The sequence below is a fragment of the Pogona vitticeps genome, chromosome 15, assembly GCF_051106095.1.
Source record: "Pogona vitticeps strain Pit_001003342236 chromosome 15, PviZW2.1, whole genome shotgun sequence".
Taxonomy (NCBI): Eukaryota; Metazoa; Chordata; class Lepidosauria; order Squamata; family Agamidae; genus Pogona; species Pogona vitticeps.
In genome coordinates, this window is record NC_135797.1 from 9,727,770 (window position 1) to 9,747,814 (window position 20,045).

General features: G+C 45.3%; 1 protein-coding gene across 6 annotated transcripts in view; it reads left to right on the top strand.

The window, feature by feature from the left end:
• IGSF9 (immunoglobulin superfamily member 9) overlaps positions 1–20,045 on the top strand; it is a 75,832-nt gene that overhangs the window by 38,656 nt on the left and 17,131 nt on the right. For all 6 annotated transcript variants that reach the window (XM_072984460.2, XM_072984464.2, XM_072984463.2 and 3 more), the window contains exons 4-12: positions 7,120–7,272; positions 10,651–10,802; positions 12,251–12,368; positions 13,733–13,874; positions 14,019–14,164; positions 15,209–15,351; positions 15,737–15,877; positions 16,909–17,025; positions 18,431–18,581. In XM_072984460.2, the coding sequence (XP_072840561.2) occupies positions 7,120–7,272; positions 10,651–10,802; positions 12,251–12,368; positions 13,733–13,874; positions 14,019–14,164; positions 15,209–15,351; positions 15,737–15,877; positions 16,909–17,025; positions 18,431–18,581 (1,263 nt within the window). The remainder of the gene's footprint in view (positions 1–7,119; positions 7,273–10,650; positions 10,803–12,250; positions 12,369–13,732; positions 13,875–14,018; positions 14,165–15,208; positions 15,352–15,736; positions 15,878–16,908; positions 17,026–18,430; positions 18,582–20,045) is intronic.

A 20,045-nucleotide genomic window follows, 5' to 3' on the forward strand; every position in this document is an offset into this window, starting at 1 on the left:
CCCCAACAAGACAGGATTTTTATGTGTACAGTGGTGCCTCGCTTAACGACAGTAATCCGTTCCAGGAAAATCGCCGTTAAGCAAAAACATTGTAAAGCGGAAAAAACCCATTGCGACCCGTTCAATGCGTTCCAGTGGGGTAAAAACTCACCGTCCAGCGAAGATCCTCCGTACGGCGGCCATTTTCGCTGCCTGTATAGTGAGGAATCTGTCCCTAAACACAGCGGGGAGCCATTTTAATTACCCGGCAGCCATTTTGAAACCGCCAATCAGCTGTAAGAAAAACGTCGTTTTGCGAAGAATTGGTTCCCGAAACAGGGAACCGATCATCACAAAGCGAAATTCCCCCATTTAGACCATCCTTTTGCGATCGCAATTGTGATCGCAAAAAGATCATCATTAAGCGGATTTGTTGTAATGCGGGGTAATCATAAAGCGAGGCACCACTGTATAATGAGGGAAAGCCGATGCACGTATTCACTGCTGAATTAAAAGTAATCTCCTTTTCATTCTGACCGTTGAGTAAGGCTCATTTTAGAGATTGTGACCAGGGATACCTGGTCTCAGTTTGAGGCTTCTAGAATCTTGATCTGGGCTTCCAGATGTTTCTGGATGACATGGTGCATGCTGGCCATGCTGTTAAGGGCTGATGAACGCAGCTGCGCAGTTTGCTCATTCCTGTGCTAGCTCCAGCATAATCAGCCAGCGCATGATGGAAAAACAAAATGGCGGCTGCCGTTCTTCTCCCGTGTAATTCTCCAGACGGGTGAAACATCCAGAGCTTTGTGAGAAATCAAGGGATTGATTGGCCTTGTAAACCTTTCTAAAGATTGGGAGGACGGAGGTATGGCTGAGATGCTTACACTGGGGGAAGGGGGGTCACCTTGCCTTCCCCTTGGGATTATTCGTATCAGAATTAGGTGCAAGTTGGCTGTTTTTTACTGCAGGATAAGGGGTCAGGTTGGCTGACCTCTTGAGGGACTTCGGCCTTCGTTATATGATATGTGCATGCGCTCAGTGTAGATTGATTGTGGGCCAACCGGCTGTAAGGTTGCTGATCCGATTACAGGTCTGATAATAGCCCTCAGGCAGGATTAGGCTGATTGTGATCTCCACTTCCTTTGGCCCCTTATCCGTCATTGTGCAAACATTGCCGTTTGGACTCCCTGCGCTTCATCTCAGTGGGCCCCTGAATGCACGGGGAGAACAGGAAGGGTCAACAACAACACCTGTACAAAACTGACATTGACAATTCCCCAAAAACATGGATTCTGTGTTGGAAAATATTTTATGGATCTGGCGAACTCTAAAACACAGAAGCTGATGCTCTAATACGTGTGTTACTAATTAAGTTGGCACAAGTCTGTGTTGTTTTTGCAGGAACAACCTAAATAATTTGAAGGTTTCTCCTCCTGCCTTCGCTCTTTCCCAACATCAGGGTCTTTTCCAGGGAGTCTTCTCTTCTCATGAGATGGCCAAAGTATTGGAGCCTCATCTTCAGGATCTGTCCTTCCAGGGAGCACTCAGGGTTGATTTCCTTCAGAACGGATAGGTTTGATCACCTTGCAGTCCAGGGGACTCTCAAGAGCCTCCTCCAGCACCACAATTCAAAAGCATCCATCCTTCGGTGGTCAGCCTCCTTTATGGTCCAGCTCTCACTTCCATACAACGCTACTGGAAAAAAAATAGCTTTGACGATGCGGACCTTTGTTGGCAAGGTGATGTCTCTGCTTTTTAAGATGCTGTCGAGATTTGTCATCGCCACCCACAATTCCCAACTGGAGATTGGGAGAAACCACTGGTTTGGCAGTTCGTGCCGGTTTGTTTATTAGCCAAACAGGAGTTTGGCATTTCTCAGCCCTGCCTCCTCTGTTGGGCGCCCCTTCAGAGGCAGCGCCCTGAGGAGGCAGGGCAGGGAAGCCAGGGTGCTGCCTCTGAGTGGGCACCTGACAGAGGAGGCGGGGCTGAGAAGCGCCAAACACCAGCTGGATAAACAAACCTCTGAATCTGTGCCCTTCTGTATTCCCAGCCCTTCACCTCCCTGCCATGCTTTCTAACTGAATTTTTAAAGTTTATTTTCCGCTTTTGTGCCTGCCTGTTTCATTCATTCTTCCCCTCTGCATTCTGAAACCCTTTGGAAAAAAGAACTTAATTTTCCATTTTGCTGTATGTTACGAAAGTGGTAATATATTTTTTTAAAAAAAGAGAGAATGCAAGAACATCTGATATCCTAAAAAAATATCTTAGCACAGGTTGCAGTAAAGCACAGAGACCTAGATATTGACCAGCAGAAAATGACAAATATAGTGGTGCCCCGCATAGCGACGAAAAAATCATCACTATACAGATTCGTAGCTATGTGTTTAATGTGTTCCTATGGGCAAAAAACTCACAGTTATGTGAAAATCCTCCATACGGCCACCATTTTCGCTGCCCGGTAAGTGAGGAAAGGGCACAAAAACACAGCAGGCGACCATTTTCTTTACCCGGTGGCCATTTTGGAACCGCCGATCAACTGTTGGAAAAACATCATTATGCGATAATCGGTAAGCGATGTTTTACCATTTAAAACATCGTTATGTGATCGCAAAAACGATCGCAAAAACTTAATCGCTATGCAGATTCGTCATTAAATGAAGCACTCATTATGCGGGGCACCACTGGGGTACATGCAGTAAGATCCTGCACTAGATTAAAACTGGAGTAATGCAGAACGAAAGCAAAAAAAAAAAAAAAAAAAAAAATCCCCTCCGGGAAATCAAGTTTCCTCCCCTTTGTTTTGACTCTGTTGACATTATGTTAGCCTCGTCATGTGTGGACACTGGGATTCAGTTCCAGAATTACAGATGCAATACTGGAGAATTGAACAACTTCTTAGTGTGGGCGGGGGCTGAAATAGATAACGTGAGTAAACAAAGGAGGGAAGAAAAGACAGAAGGGAGAGGTCAGAAATATGAACCAATGCTGTGAAAACTCATTTGTATGCAACTGGGAAGATATAAGCCCAAGAACCCCATGCAAGCCATAACTGTGAAATAAACTTGCTCTTAAAAAATAAAAGCAGAAACAAGCTATTTACAGTGGTGCCTCGCTAGTTTTGACAGTTTTTTCACTAGACATTGACTTTTTGCGATCGCTATAGCGATTCGCAAAACAGTGATTCCTATGGGGGAATTTTGCTGGACAATGTTTGGTCCCTGCTTCGCAAACCGATTTTCGCTAGACGACGATTTTGACAGCTCCCTCCACGCTCGCAAAACGGGTGTTTTCGGGACCTACGCTTCGCAAGACAGCGATTTAAACAGCTGATCGACAGTTCGCAAAGCGGCTTTCCTATGGCAGATCTTCGCTAGACAATGACGATTCTTCCCCATTGGAACACTTTAAACAGGTTTCAATGCATTCCAATGGGGAAATGCTTTTCGCTAGACAATGATTTCGCTAAACAGCAATTTCAGTGGAACGGATTATCATCGTCTAGCAAGGCACCACTGAGGGTTGCTCAACCTAGGACCCTCCAGAGGCTGTTTCTGAACTCACGTTCCCATCAGTCTTTGACAGCCTTGCTAATGGCGGGAATAGTAGGTTGTCAACATTTGGAAGACAAGTTTCCCCCTCCAATTTATTTTTTCCAATAAAGCCAGAAGCAGAAATGTGGTTTCAGAGGTCCCATAGCCATGTGCGCATGCATTTGTAAAATCACTATGATCAATGCATGGAAAAGGGTCATGGAGGCAGCGTCTGCGTCTCTTTGCTCTCCATGCATTGATAATTCCTCGTGTGCAGGGTTGTCAGGCATGAAAGTTGTCTGACTGCAGGCTCTCCGTGTGCAAACCCTCGCTTGCGTCCGACAGTATTGAGGTCAGGGAATGGCTGGCTGGATGTGTCTAATTTAATTCTTTGTTTCCCATTCTTCCGGTCTTCAGCTCAAAATATCCTCAGTCTTCAACATTTTGGATTTTTCCTTATAATTTCCTTAAATTCAGTTCCCCCCCCCCCAATTTTCTTTTCGGCTTGACATTTTTGGCAATCAACTTTTTAAAAGTGTGTATACATTTTCATGCAGGTTCCTCCAGATATTTATTTTACAAAGTTGTTGTGTTCTTGCAAGCACCTCCCTTTCAATGCTGGAGGCATGGGAAGAGAAAATTGGACAGCTGTCTGTCAGATTTGCTTTGATTTGAGCAGAGGGTTGGACGCGATGGCCTTAGAAGCCCTATCCAACTCAGTTATTATTATTATTATTTTATTATTTATTTGATTTGTACCCTGCCTATCTGGACTACCAGACCACTCTAGGTGGCTTCCAGTATAAAATAAAAATATAAATACAATTAAAATACAAAAATGTGCATAGGCATGGAATAACAATTACAATCACAGTGAAATAAGGAAATTAATATAAGGAAAATTAGAAAAAGGATTCAGGAATTGACTGGAGGGAAGGCCTGGATGTATAACCATGTTTTTAATTGGGTTTTAAAAACACCCAGTTATTCCATGATTCTCATCTAAATGCATATTTTAAAAACTGTGTTGACAATATATACTTATTGCACGGTTTCCTTGTTTTTGCATACATTTTCAAGTCGGATGTCCACATCACATAGAAGTGCAGATTTTGACGAATAATTGCATTTTCATTCTCACATGGCTTCGGAAATAAAGCCGGAGCAAATTTCCAAAAGTGTAGACATGTCGCTGTCAAAGACATGGGACCAGTCCACGCCCATGGTCAAGTATCAGAGCCCCCGGGGCTAGCATTTAGATCATATTTCAGTCCTGACAATGGGAGGTTCTTCTACACTGCAGCAGAGGTAGCAAGGTTGACTTAGCAGGTGGTAGGACATGCAAGTGGCTTCTTCCTCTCTTTGAAGTGTGTCCAGGCATTGGGTGTGTTTGAAGGGCTGCTCGGCTCAAATCGTATTTAAGATAATACTGTATATACTCGAGTATAAGCCGACCCGAATATAAGCCGAGGCACCCAATTCTACCACAAAAAACTGGGAGAACTTATTGACTCGAGTATAAGCCGAGGGTGGAAAATGCAGCAGCTACGGGTAAATTTCGAAAATAAAAATAGATGCCAATAAAATTACATTAATTGAGGCATCAGTAGGTTAAATGTTCTTGAAGATACTGAGCTGCAAGAAACACTTCACTGCCTGCGGAGGGAGGACTCATACCGGATGCTACGCTTATCTACTGCTCTACTGCTGCGTAACAAGATGGAGGGAGACGGAGGATGGAGGAGGAAGGTGGGAGGAGGAAGGTGGGTACATAGAATATGCAGGAGGAGGAGGAGGGGAATGTCCTGGAAGTGGAAATGCAGTGAACCGGGGTCATCGGACCGCCCACAGAGGCTGCAGGAGCCCGTAGATGAGCGGGGGACATAAGCCTTGGAGCAGCTTTCTCCAGCCTGCTTCATTCTTGGCTTATGGCACCATGATTCCCATCTCCCGCAGCTAGCATGGCTGCTGGGAGATGTAGTCTAACATATCAGAGAAGAGGAGACATTGAGAGAGGACGGCTTTTAAGATGACCCATGAATTGTAGTGTCAGCTACTATGGGCTAAAGTCCACTTTATCAGTCCCAGCGTAACCCTAAAGGAGTAGTTAAACAGTGTCTGTGGAAAGCCAGCGTGGCATAGAATTTAGAGTATGAGCCAGATTCTAATCCTGCTGAGTCATAAAACTCGTTGGGTGACCTTGGGCTGGTCACTAACGTTCCGTCTGGTCTACCTCACAGGATTGTTGTGAATTGTGGCTGCCAAAATTGCAAATGCTATTTTAGGCTTCCTTTAACAGAAGTACAGTGGTGCCTCGCTTAACGATTTTAATTGGTTCCAAAAAAATCATCGCTATGGGAAAACATCGCTAAGCGAAATGCAGTTTCCCATAGAAATGCATTGAAAACCGGATAATCCGTTCCAGTGGGAACGGATTGCCATCCTTAAGAAAAAATCGCCATAGGAAACATTGCTAAGCGAAACACGGTTCCCCAATTGAAATGCATTGAAACCTATTCAATGCATCTCAACGGGGGGGGGGGGGAAATTACAACAAATTAAAAAAGAGTCGGAACAAAGTCAAATTAGTTTAACAAAGGGTTTATTAAGTGCACTTATGATTTCAAGCATTCTAAACATTTTTAAACATTTTTAAACATATAAAAAACGGCCAACATGAGGCTGTCAAAACCTTCGTTAAGCGAAACAGGGGGACCAAAACTGTCATCGCTATGCAAAGCATGGTCCCAAACATCGCTATGCAAAAATCGCCCATAGGGAACATCGTTAAACGGAGTGCAAGATCGCTCCGAAAAAGCCATCGCTAAGCAAATTCATCGTTAAACGAAGCGCTCGTTAAGCGAGGCACCACTGTATAGTTTACAAATCCTGTGAAGGACTAGTTCCCCTATATTCAATGTACAACAGTGGAACTCATGACCTTTGGAGGTGGTGAACGCTCCAACACTGGAGGCATTCAAGAGAAAATGGAACAGGAGTCTATCAGATCTGCTTTGATTTGGATCCACTGAGCAAAGAGTTGGATGCGATGGCCTTGTAAGCCTCCTTCCGACTCAATGATTCTAGGATTCCAAAATAAAGTGAGTAAGGAGAAAGATAGGTATATTATTTCAGGCTTATTGCAAGAGAGACACACTGTAAATGTAAATAATAAATAATGTGTAGGAATTAGGATTTAAGCAATACCATAGAGGAAAATGAGATGGAAAATGAAACAAGAAAATGCAGATACGGAAACTCATATTCATTAAAGCCATAGGGTTGGGGAAGATGTCATCCTGCAGATATTGTTGGACCACAACTCCGGAGTCAGAACTCTGTCTGTGTTCTGGTGTAGTCTGTGGGATGGTTGAATATTTGTAGCTGTGTCCTTCAGAGGATTGGACTAGGAACTCTGTCTGTGCTCTGGGGCAGTCTGTGGGAGTCCCGACTCCTGTCCTCCGTAGGGGCCGGCCACAGAGACGGGCGAAACGTTAGGAAGAACAACCTTCAGAACACGGCCAAAGAGCCCGAAAAACCCACAACAACCCTTAGATCCCAGCCGTGAAAGCTTTGCGAATAAATTCCTTCATTGTTCTTTCCCACACAGGTCGTGTATGGATTCAGGAAGGTGCCTCTCTTCGGATTGAGCGACTGCGTGCAGAAGACCAGGGCTGGTATGAGTGCCGTGTACTCTTTCTGGACCGTCCTAGCAGTGAAGATGAGTTCCAGAACGGAACCTGGATCCACCTCACCGTCAACGGTGTGCGCTGTGTGTTGTTTTCAGTTCTGTTACCTGTTTCAACATTCTGTTGCAGGGAATGGACCAGAGTGCATAGCGCTATAGCTCCCACCGTTCTGTAGGCAACCATAACAAAGCAATATTCCCAAGATCTGCAATGAGTGAGGTGGCGCCTTCCGATTTTGCCTTTCTTTCACTTACGTTGGGCTAGTGGTTGAACGTGGCTTCCATCGCTTGCAAAAGCAAAGCAAAAAAGAAAAAGCAAAGCGTGCTGCTTATATACCACCCCATAGCGCTTCAAGCACTCTCTGGGCAGTTTACAAGTTAATTATGCAGGCTATGCATTGCCCCCCCCCCCAGCAAGCTGGGGACTCATTTAACCCACCTCGGAACGATAGAAAGGCTTAGTCAACCTTGAGCCGGCTACCTGGCATTGAACCCCAGATCTTGAGTACAGTTTTGGCTGCAGTACAGTGATTTAACACTGCACCATGAGACTCTTGCAAAGGGACCTCCTCCTTTTTGTTGTTGTTTAGTCCTTAAGTCGACTCTTTGTGACCCCATGGACCAGAGCCCGCCAGGCCCTCCTGTGTTCCACTGCCTCCCGGAGTTGGGTCAGATTCATGTTGGTCACTTCAATGACCCTGTCCAGCCACCTCGTCCTCTGTCGTCCCCTTCTCCTCTTGCCTTCACACTTTCCCAACATCAGGGTCTTTTCCAGGGAGTCTTCTCTTCTCATCAGATGGCCAAAGGATTGGAGCCTCAGCTTCAGGATCTGTCCTTCCAGGGAGCACTCAGGATTGATTTCCTTCAGAATGGATAGGTTTGTTCTCCTTGCAGTCCAGGGGATTCTCAAGGGTCTCCTCCAGCATCACAATTCAAAAGCATCCATCCTTCGGCGGGTCCAGCTCTCACTTCCATACATCGCTACTGGAAAAACCATAGCTATGATTATGTGGCCCTTTGTTGGCAAGGTGATGTCTCTGCTTTTTAAGATGCTGTCAAGGTTTGTCATCGCTTTCCTCCCAAGAAGCAGGCGTCTTTTAATTTTGTGGCTGCTGTCCCCATCTGCAGTGATCATGGAGCCCAAGAAAGTAAAATCTGTCACTGCCTCCATATCTTCCCCTTCTATTTCCCAGGAGGTGATGGGACCAGTGGCCATGATCTTAGTTTTTTTGATGTTGAGTTTCAGGCCCTTTTTTGTACTCTCCTCTTTCAACCTCATTACAAGTTTCTTTAATTCCTCCTCACTTTCTGCCATCAGAGTGGTATCATCTGCATATCGGAGGTTGTTGATATTTCTTCTGGCATTCTTAATTCTGGTTTGGGATTCCTCCAGTCCAGCCTTCCGCATGATGTATTCTGCATATAAGTTGAATAAGCAGGGGGACAATATACAGCCTTGTCGTACTCCTTTCCCAATTTTGAACCCATCGGTTGTTCTAACTGTTGCTTCCTCTCCCACGTATAGATTTCTCAGGAGGTAGATGAGGGTTAATGGTTCTGGGGCACCCCCGGCTTCGTCCTCTCGGCCCCTCTCGGTATTTGCTGCCTCGGCCAGTCGCCTCAGTCTGGCTGTTGACGGGGGCCAGCCCTGTGCCAAGGGAATGATCAGACAAATTAGAGGAGGTGAGATCCGCCATGGCAGCGATAATGGATCTGCCATATGTCGGAGGCCAGGAGTATCTGGTGCACGGCCCACGCCTCAATCCCTTTCTGGTGTGGGATCACCTTGATCTCCCGGCCCATCTGCTCCGCTTCCTTCTAGACCCTGGTCCCCCCACCTATAATCCGGCTTATTCATCTTTGCTTCACTTTCTAAGCAATTGCTGTTTCTCTGAACAGACCATCATCCTCCCTAGCCACTGAGACGGTGAAATGAAAGAGGAAATTGGGGCAGGCATTGGTGGGGAATTTGGGATGGAGCGGTGGGGAAATCTGTCAACTTCAGTTTGCTGTTTTTATCACTTACATTCAGCCATCCTGAACACAGATATTTTTTTTTACATTAGAAGTGTTTATAGTTTTCTGCATATAAATTTTGCTAATAACTACATTTTAATGCCATGTTTTGCCTCATACACACATCTTTTTACTCACCCTTTTTTTTAAAAAAAAGAAAACGTTTCAAAATTAAGTTTTAGTCATTTTTAATATTGTTGTCTTTTTAGTTATGATTGTTAATATTTAAAGTTATGTCCGTGTTCACTGCCAACCTAGCAGTTTGAAAGCATATAAAAATGTGAGTCGATAAATAGGCACCGCCACGGTGGGAAGGTCACGGTGTTCCGTTTCTAGTCGCGCTGGCCACGTGACCACGGAAACGGTCTATGGATAAACGCAGGCTCTATGGCTTGGAGACGGGGATGAGCACCGCGCCCTAAAGTCGGACACGACTGGACTAAATGTCAAGGGGAACCTTTACCTTTACCTAAAATGTGTATATTAAAGGAAATGGGGTGGTGTTATGGGACAGTGCTTACAAAAATGCAGGTATTAGGAAGAACCACGTACAAAAATGGATGTACCTACCAGGAAAACTGCATGCAAAATAAGTATACCAGGGAAATATATCTGTGAAGACTCTCAGTCATAGAGGTGAGGTGATCTGGACGTTGAGTCATGGCAGACTGGACTTCTTTCTTATTAGGTGGAAACGTTTTGCTTCTCATCCCAGTAGCTTCAGAGAATTCCATCCTGGAATAGGGGGTTGGTCTGATATTTAGCACTAGAACGTACTAAATATCAGTCGTTTATCGGCTGAACAGGTTTTCAGTGCTTTTCAGGTCTGCCTCCTCTGGCAGGCGCCCAAGAAGGGCAGTGCCCAAAGGAGGCACGTCAGGAAAGCTGGGGCACTCCCTCTGAGTGGGTCCCTGCTGTAGGAGGCAGGGGTCGGAAATGCCAAATATCTTTTCAGCTGATAAAGGGATCGTCATGAACTTCCAAACCGGCTGTCCTTGTCCATCTCTACTTAGCAACAGTGGAGAATTTGACTGGCGTTTGGAAAAGTTCCTCTCTTTTTTTGGACTTCAGCTCCCAGAGTTCCCCAAAAGCAAAGTGGTGGCCAATGCTGACTCGGGATTCTGGGAGTTGTAGTCCAAAAAAATATATATTAATCTCTGTATCTTCTGGTTGGGACACTAGGATTGCCGCTAATGATCATTTCCACCCTTTCTTCGTTTTCTCCTTCGCTCGGTGGTTCATTGTGTTTGTGCAGTGCGGCTGTTTACTTCTTCTTAGGTTGTATAATTTTTGAAAATGATGCGAAGCCAGAAGAGAGGTGGAAGGCGAGGGGCGGGGGACAAGAACAGGCTTGGAGGAACTAGAAAGGAAAACAAAGTGTGTGGGAGGATTCAAAGCCAGCTTCAGACATTCTTCCCCTAAAATCTTGTCTTTCAGCTCCCCCTACTTTCCAAGAGGTCCCGCCAGCGTTCCTCGAAGTGCAGAACCAGAAGCCTCTCACGCTCACCTGTTTGGCAGCTGGCAACCCGCAGCCGGTGGTCACCTGGCAGAGGGGCAACCAGACCATTGAAAGTGGAGACAAAGTACAGGTGTGGTATTCCCCTCAAGAGCTGAAGACCCATCTTTTCAGGCAGGCTTTTAACAATTATGATCGGCTCCCTGAATGCCTTTTTAAAGTTAACGCTTACTTGCTTTTAATTACAATGGTGCCTCGCTAGACAGTGACCCTGCAGGACAGTTTTTTCGCTAGACATTGGCTTTTTGCCATCGCTATAGCAATTCGCAAAACAGCGATTCCTATGGGGGAATTTCACTGGACAATATTTGGCCCCTGCTTCGCAAACCGATTTTTGCTAGACGATGATTTTGACAGCTCCCTCCGCGCTCGTAAAATAGGTGTTTTCGGGACCTAAGCTTCGCAAGACAGCGATTTAAACAGCTGATCGGCGGTTCGCAAAGCGGCTTTCCTATGGCCGATCTTCGCTAGACAACGACGATTCTTCCCCATTGGAACGCATTAAACAGGTTTCAATGCATTCCAATGGGGAATTGTTTTTCGCTAGACGATGATTTCGCTAAACAGCGATTTAAATGGAATGGATTATCATTGTCTAGCGAGGCACCACTGTTTTCATTTATATTTTAATTAGCATATAGTTTAGTTGCTTTTTTCATGTTTAACTTGCTAGGTTTTTAATTCTGTTCTTTTTAATATTATGAGCAGCCTTGGCTTCCCTTATGAGGAGAAAAGTGGCGTATAAAGTAAATAAATAAATTTTGGAAGCATACGGTTTTTGCTCCCTTGCACTCTGAGTATTTCTATGCCCTTTTAAATGACTCTGATTGGTTTCTTTAAATCCTTAGTTTCTTGGAAAACTTGCATTATTTAATCCCTCCCCCCACCTTAAAAACCTTTCCAAAAACTGGTCTTTGTATTCACTACAAATCTCTCCTTCTCTAGAGTTCTTCTATTGTGTTGTTGCTTTTTAATTGTCATTTCTACCATCTTCAGAGGACAGAATTCTGTCTGTGTTCTGGTGTAGTGTGTGAATACTCGTAGCTGTGGGATCAGCTTTCTGTCCTTTTCAGGAGATTGGGTGATTAGGGTGATCAGGGTGTTTTTTTTTTTAATGGGTGTCTTGTTGTGATAAGGGGGGAGATGATCTGTCACTGTGGTTGATGGGCTTTGTTAGCTAATCTTTTGTGTGCAGTGATCACTGGTCCATAGATCATGAAGCCTTTTCCGAAAAGTGTCATTGTTTTGTGCTGGGACAAGATACAGGGGTTGCTAGTGTTTGTCTGGGCTCACGGAAGTCAGGCAGAGGGGTTCTCGAATGCCTCAGATCCTGCCAGCCCAAGTGTAGGAGGTTTCATAATTTTCTATTTAAAATTTATGGATTTTTTTGTATGATTTTTCCCCCCTGCCCACTGCTGATGCCTACTATCTTCTGTGTGGATAGGGCCGTGCTAATGGCATAAGTTCCTGCATCTGTGAGTCGAAGCGTTGCCTAAACTGTTCTGCTTTTTTTTTCACCAGGTGAAGAACGGGTCTCTGGTCTTTGCCAGTGTGGAGCGGGCCAGTGCCGGGGCATACACTTGCCAAGCCACGAGCAAGGAGGGCACCGTCACCCATACGACCCGCCTGCTGGTCCAAGGTAACCCGAAGAAGGCACAATATTTTCAAAGACTGATCCACAACTTAATATAAAAAGCTGCAGAATGCCAGATTAAATCATCGTCTCGGCTCATTTGCCATTGTCTGTTCTGTGGTATCCCCAGGATCTGAAGCCGAAAAAAAGTATTTCCCATCGTTTCCCACGTGACCCTTTAAATATTTGATTGGGTAGAGGCTGGACGTGAACGTTCCGCTTGCCAGACGTACATTCTAGTATGACACCCTCTTAGAGGGAATATACCAAAAGCTGCCCAAGATGGGAAATGTTTTATTTATTTGTGTCTTTATTGATTTTTGCTACAATTCTCAAAATGGCGTAGCCACTGGTGGCCATGCTGGCTACGGGATTGGAGTAGACTTTTGGTCTAGATGGGTGAGGTATAAATCTAGATAGATAGATAGATAGATAGATAGATAGATAGATAGATAGATAGATAGATAGATAGATAGATAGATAGATAGATAGATAGATAGATAGATAGATAGATAGATAGATAGATAGATAGATAGATAGATAGATAGATAGATAGATAGATAGATACAGTGGTGCCCCGCATAGCGACGATAATCTGAGCCGGATATATCATTGCTATACGGGGCAGAAAACCCCATAGGAACGCATTAAACAGAGTTGGGGGAAAAACTCACCGGTAAGCGAATATTCCCCATCCAGCCGCCACTTTCACTGTCTTGGTAAGTGAGGGCAGGGCGCGAAAACGCTGCAGGTGACCATTTTCTTCATCCGGTGGCCATTTTGGAACTGCCGATCAGCTGTTCCCAAAACATCGCAATGTGAAGATCGGTAAGCGAAACGCTTACCAATTATCGCAATGCGATGTTTTGCCTATTAAAATGTTGCAATGCGATCGCTTTTGCGATCGCAAAATCCGCATCGCTATGCGGATTCGTTGTTAAACGGTGCGCTTGTTATGCGAGGCACCACTGTAGATAGATAGATAGATAGATAGATAGATAGATAGATAGATAGATAGATAGATAGATAGATAGATAGATAGATAGATAGATAGATAGATAGATAGATAGATAGATAGATAGATAGATAGATAGATAGATAAGCTGTGATCCAAAAAAACACAAACCCCTCCACGTTTTCCATCTCTGCTTTATACAAAATCCCTTTTGACCAGGTTTGCCTGTTCTAACTGCCAGTAATCCTCCAGAGTCTCAAAAAAAGAGCCCCTTTCTCCTCACTTGCTTTTGGATCTTGTTTTAAGAAAGAAAGAGAAAGCCATCTACAAATACGTCCTATTTGTAGGACCGAAAGGTGGTTCCAGGATCAGCTCCGCACCTTAGTACCTGCTTCCTCTCTTCTCTTCCTCTTAGGGCCGCCGGTCATTGTGATGCCCCCACGGAACGTCACCGTCAATCTCACCCAAGATGCCTTTTTGACCTGCCAAGCTGAGGCCTATCCGGTCAACCTCACTTATAGCTGGTTCCAGGGGAATACGAATGTTTTTCACCTCAGGTACGAAGAGATCGTGGTGGAGGTGCAAAAAAAATTTAAAAAAAGAGTCCTGGGAGTTCATTCCAGAGATATTTGGCAAATTGCAAAAAAAATATCCGTCCTCTTGTCCTCTGATCTCTTCAACCTCTGCCTTCTCTTCTTCAGCCACCTCCAGTCTCGAATTCGAATCTTAGTCGATGGAAGCCTCTTAATCCAGAAAACGACTCCAGAGGATTCGGGGCGTTACACCTGCGTCCCCAGCAACGGGCTGAAGAGATCACCGTCTGCCTCGGCGTTCCTTACCGTCCTGTGTAGGCATTATGTTTCCACGCTCCTAGCGATCCAGATCACTCAGTAGGAGTGAAATAAGGGGGAAGAGAAGTTCCGCTAGAAACGGGCAGCATGAAAAAAAATGAAAATTCCTGATCTTTGTGGGGCATGTTCAAATTAACCTCCGTTGGAAGCATATCTTCCGGCATTCTTCAGATGTTAGTTTGCAAGAGAGTTGGGCATGGACGGTGGAGCCGGCAGTTCGCGCTGGTTTTGTTTTTCTGAACAGGTGGGCACCCACTCAGAGGGAGCACCCAGGTGAGGCGAGACAAGGAAGCCAGGATGCTGACTCTTGAGTCGGTGCCCGCTGGAGGAGGCAGGGGCTCGGAAGTGGCGAATCTGTTTGGCCAAAGGATAAACCTCCAGCACAAATCTCCAGTTGGCGGCCATCTCTGGTCCTCCATCTTGTGGTTTAAGAACTAAGGGACGATGGACATAAACCCAGAACTTGGAAATAACTCATGAGAAATAACTACAGTGGTGCCTCGCTGAACGGCGATAATCCGTTCCAGCAAAATCGCCGTTAAGCGAAAATGTCATAAAGCAAAAATAAAAAGCCCATTGAAATGTATTGAAAACCTTTCAGTGCATTCCAATGGGCTTAAAACTCACCATCCAGCAAAGATCCTCCATACGGCGGCCCTTTTCACTGCCTGTATAGCAAGGAATCTGTCCCTAGACACAGCGAGGAGCCATTTTATTTACCCGGCGGCCATTTTGAAACCGGCAATCAGCTGTTTAAAAAACATCGTTTTGCAAAGCGAAATCCCCCCATTTAGACCATCGTTTTGCGATCGCAAAGATCGTTGTAAAGTGGATTCGTCGTAATGCGGGGCAATCGTAAAGCGAGGCACCACTGTAGTCATATGGACTGGATAGCCCTGGGGGACTATTCCAACCTTACAGGGTTTTTTTATTTCTTTTATTCTGCTACCCTTTAAACTGTTTCCCCCTCCAGTTTTATTTTCCACCCCCCTGTATCTTTGCTCCACTGTTGTCTGAAGTCCTGTCTCGCACTTCTGCAGATCCAGCACAAGCGACCGACATGCCCCCGGAGACGCTCCTGCCAATAGGAATGCAAGGAATAATCAGCTGCCCCAATAAGGCCAACCCGCCGCTGCTCTTCATCAACTGGACCAAGGATGGGGAACCCTTGGAGTTAGGCAAGGTACTTCCTGGAATGCCCAGCAATACCCTCTATAGGTAGTGTTTGCAAAATACAGAGGGCAGGACACATCATAATGGGCTCAAACTATAGGGGGGCCAGATTTGGGCTGAATGTCAGGAGAAAAGCTTTTAACTAGTCAAGAAGTAGAACAGTGGAACCCGTTGACCTCGGGAGGTGGTGAGCCCTCCGACCCTGGAGGCCGTCAGGAGAAAATTGGGACCACCCTCTGTCCGATCTGCTTTGGCTGGGATTCCTGAGGATGGACTGGATGGCCTTTAGAGGCCCCTTCCCACTCCATGATTCTAAAATCTTACGTTGCTTGTCATTTTTTTAACCATTCTGTTCTGAACACGTTGTTTTGCACTCCCTGCGCCTTCTCGTGTAGTTTCCAGGTTGGACCATGAGGGCTGACGGTGCCATCCTGATCACCACCAGCAATGACGATGCCCTCGGCGTCTATGCTTGCACCCCGTATAACATCTATGGCACGGCTGGTTCTTCAGCACCCACCCGAGTCCTCTTGAAGGTGAGCGATGGACACTGTATATGTTTATGTACATCTGTGCATCTTGAGTGCCAGTCCGAGTCGCCCCTCGACATCCATAACTGGAGGAGTGTAAAATATGGAGTAGATTCTTCTTCTCTCCAACAACCCAAGTGAGCTGGACAAAGAATTGGCCCCGCAATGTTGTGAACCTTTTGACGACCCAGGGATACTTACTTGCGTTCCGTTAAAATCGCCGTTAAGTGAAATCGTCGTCAAGCAAAATTTAAAAACCCACTGAAATGCATTGAAAACCGTTCAGTGTGTTCCAATGGGCGAAATACTTGCATCGTGCAGTGAAGATCCTCCATAGGGCGGCCATTTTCTGGTGCCTGTATAGCGAGGAATCCGTCCTTAACACAGCGGGGAGCCATTTTGCACAGCGAGGAGCCATTTTGAACCCTGACGGACAGCTGTTTTTAGATTGTCGTAATGTAAAGAATCGGTTCCTGAAGCAGTGAACCGATCGTTGTGAAGCGAATTTTCCCCATAGGAACATTGTTTTGCGATCGCAATAGCAATCGCAAAAAAACCATCATAAAGCGGATTTGTCGTTTAACGAGGTAATCGTTAAGTGAGGCACCACTGTATTTCTGATCTCTAGCATGAGAGCACCTGTGGGCGATTGATGCAGAATCTCTTGCAGAAAGCCGGTGCTCTTTCTCTTCGATAAGCCAAAGCATGTAAACACACACAGACTCCCCGCGCACGCAGCAAACACAGAAGCATTGGCTGATTATTGAAAAACATAAATGACACATCCAGCCAATAAGTCCCTGTGACAAGGTGATAACTATTATAATTTTGAGCAGTTATTTGCACAGACCTTTTTTCGAAGAAGAGCAGAAAATATTGCACTCCTTCGAAGGCTAAGGGGAAAGATGCACTTTCCCGTTGTGCATGAGAAGATTTATATCCCAGCAAGATTTAGATCCCTATTATTTACTGCCACCCACTATGAACTTTCAGATAGGGCAGGCTAATAACGAAATAATCTTCTCTTTATGCCCTAGGATCCGCCTATGTTCACTCTGCGCCCCAAGGAAGAATATTTCCAGGAGGTGGGGCGGGAGCTGCTCATCCCTTGCGCTGCCCGAGGTGACCCTGCACCCAACATTTCTTGGACTAAGGTGACCCAGCTTTTAATTTTTTTGGTAGATGACCAATATAAACGAAGTAGCCTTTCCAGAAATATCAGTGGCTTGAAGACAGGGGGTGGTCTTCCTTAAGCAAACATTTTAAATGTTTCTTCGTGGTTTAAGTTTTCATTTTATGGTTCCTCCAAGAAGGTTAGAGCATGAAGAATACCTGTCCAGATGGCCCTCCCCACCTCCATACATGTCCTCCCCACTGCCTACACCTGCTTTGATCAGGGGCTTATTGGGTTTTCCTTCAACCAGGGCTTTGCAGGTTGTAAATGGGCTTGATGAAGGTTATATGATGTGTGTATGAGTTCCCCCAGTATTTGTTTCTTTTGGTTGGTTGGTTGGTTGGTTGGTTGGTTGGTTGGTTGGTTGGTTGGTTGGTTGGTTGGTTGGTTGGTTGGTTGGTTGGTTGGTTGGTTGGTTGGTTGGTTGGTTGGTTGGTTGGTTGGTTGGTTGGTGGTTTGGTTGGTTTGGTTGGTTGGTTGGTTTGGTTGGTTTGGTTGGTTTGGTTGGTTTGGTTGGTTTGGTTGGTTGGTTTGGTTGGTTGGTTGGTTGGTTTGGTTGGTTTGGTTGGTTGGTTGGTTGGTTGGTTGGTTGGTTGGTTGGTTGGTTGGTTGGTTGGTTGGTTGGTTGGTTGGTTGGTTGGTTGGATGGATGGATGGATGGATGGATGGATGGATGGATGGATGGATGGATGGTTGGATGGTTGGATGGTTGGAGGGTGGGTAGGTGGTTCCACTTATATCTTCCTTTTCCTCAGTCAGCGCAAGGTGGCATACTTTACTCTTTTCACAACGCCCTTATGAAGTAGATCAAGCTGAAAGAGTGGGATTGGCCTGAGGTCACTCAGTGAGCTAACCTGGGTTGATCGGGACCATGTCCTATATTCCAGGTCCTAGTTCAACAACTCTAGCCCACACTACTGTATTTTTCCGTGTATAGGACACCCCCATGTATAAGACGCCACACCCACTTTTCTAATCCAAAATTAAGAAAAATAAGTGGGGCTTAGCAAGTGCAGGGGGAAAGGGATCAAAGTGCTGCAGGATCGCTTTGATCCCTGCTTTCCCCTCCACTTGTTTTTGTTCTCTCCTCACTTACTTCCGTGTATAAGACGACCCTCAATTTTTAGTCTAAAAATTTTAGACAAAAGTATAGTCTTATACACTGAAAAATACGGTATATGAAGGGCTGCTATGTGGCAGCTAGAACAAGCTTGTTTTGTGTGGTGCCAGAGAGTATGATCCAAACCAGTGGATTCAAATACTAAGAAAGGACGTTTCCACTCAACATAGGCTGGGTGGCCATCTGTCCAAATTGGAATTTCTGACTTCAGCAAGGGGTTGGACTCCAATTGTACGGTTCTGTTGTCTGTTTTTCCGTCCTGCAGATGAGCAGCAAAGGCCTGGCCAATGCCCAGGTTGACCGGAACAACAGCCTGGTTTTACACCCGTTGACCAAGGAACAGCACGGCCTATGGGAATGTACTGCTAACAATGGTGTCGCCCGGGTCAGCGCCATAACCACTGTCTACGTATTGGGTTGGTACCTTGTTCAGAATATTGGCAGAGTGCGGAAACCGTTGGCTTAAAACATCCAGAAGAGAAAAATCCAAATAGGGACTTACGGCGCGGATTATTATAATTACAAATCTCCAACAGATATGCCACCCCTTACTGTATTGTTTGTTTTGGTTTACCTCAACTGGCAATAGTCTCAATGGATTTAATCACAGTGTTGAGAAAGAATTTAAAAATGTTTCTCTTTTACTCACTTTTACTTTGCTTCATATATTGTCAGAAGGCAAACAAACATATTCGCTTGTTATTTCGTTTGAAATGGCAGCTGGTGAACTTCATTATTTTGACTAGCTGAGGGGTAACACTCTGACTGCTGACTACATAACTGACAAAAACGAGCACACACACAACACAGACATTGCTAAGCAGACTCTCGCTGACATGGGAAGAAAGAAAAAAAGTGGGAAAAGGAATCTGAGGTAGAGAGGGAACCAACGGCCACTACCTCCCAAAGGCATACGATGCAAATTACAGTGGTGCCTCGCTTAACGATTGCCCCGTATTACGACAAAATCACTGTATGATTATCTTTTTGCAATCGCAATTGCAATTGCAAAACGATGGTCTAAATGGGTTTTTTTGCTTTGCGAAGATCGGTTCCCTACTTTGGGAACCAATTCTTCGCATTATGACGATCAAAACAGCTGATCGTCAGGTTTTCAAAATGGCCGCCGGGTGCTTAAAATGGCTCCCCGCTGTGTTTAGGAATGGATTCCTTGCTATACAGGCAGCGAAAATGGCCGCCATATGGAGGATCTTTGCTGGACTGTGAGTTTTTGCCCCATTGGAACGCATTAAACAGTTTTCAATGCGTTTCAATGGAGTTTTTAATTTCGTTTTACGATGTTTTTGCTTAACGGCGATTTTCCTGGAACGGATTATCGTCGTTAAGCGAGGCACCACTGTACTAGAATCCCAATGATGAGATCAGCTAAAGACTATAGAAACACACTGAGAAGCTTCAGCTTTCTTAAGGAGGCCCTGTGCCGGCTGCAGTGGGTACTTTTTTTATTCTGTATATCTGCAGGAATTGATAAAGCTCATTACTCTTAGCCGTTGGCAAGCTCCGAGGACGCTCTGTCATGAGAGGGTCTAATATGCCAGCTTGTTGGAGAGGGTCTGATGGCTCGGAGGTTTGGAACGTGAATGCATTTCCTTCGGCAACGGAGGGACTGTATTCGTGTTGTTCCAAAGTGAGACAGATGCTTTCTTCATGCCACGAGGCAAGCCAGTTCTGCTTCTAAGGACGGGATAGCTAAGATGTTTCATTTTCTGACTTCCAAATACCTGTAGATACGTAAAGCTGTCAGACCTTTCATGTTTTTTCACTGCAACTCTGTGACCTGGTGTAATTCCCTTTTCTCCTTTATCCAAATCTTGATGGAGGGATGATTCGGGGACACCAGAAAATTTCTAACAAAAATC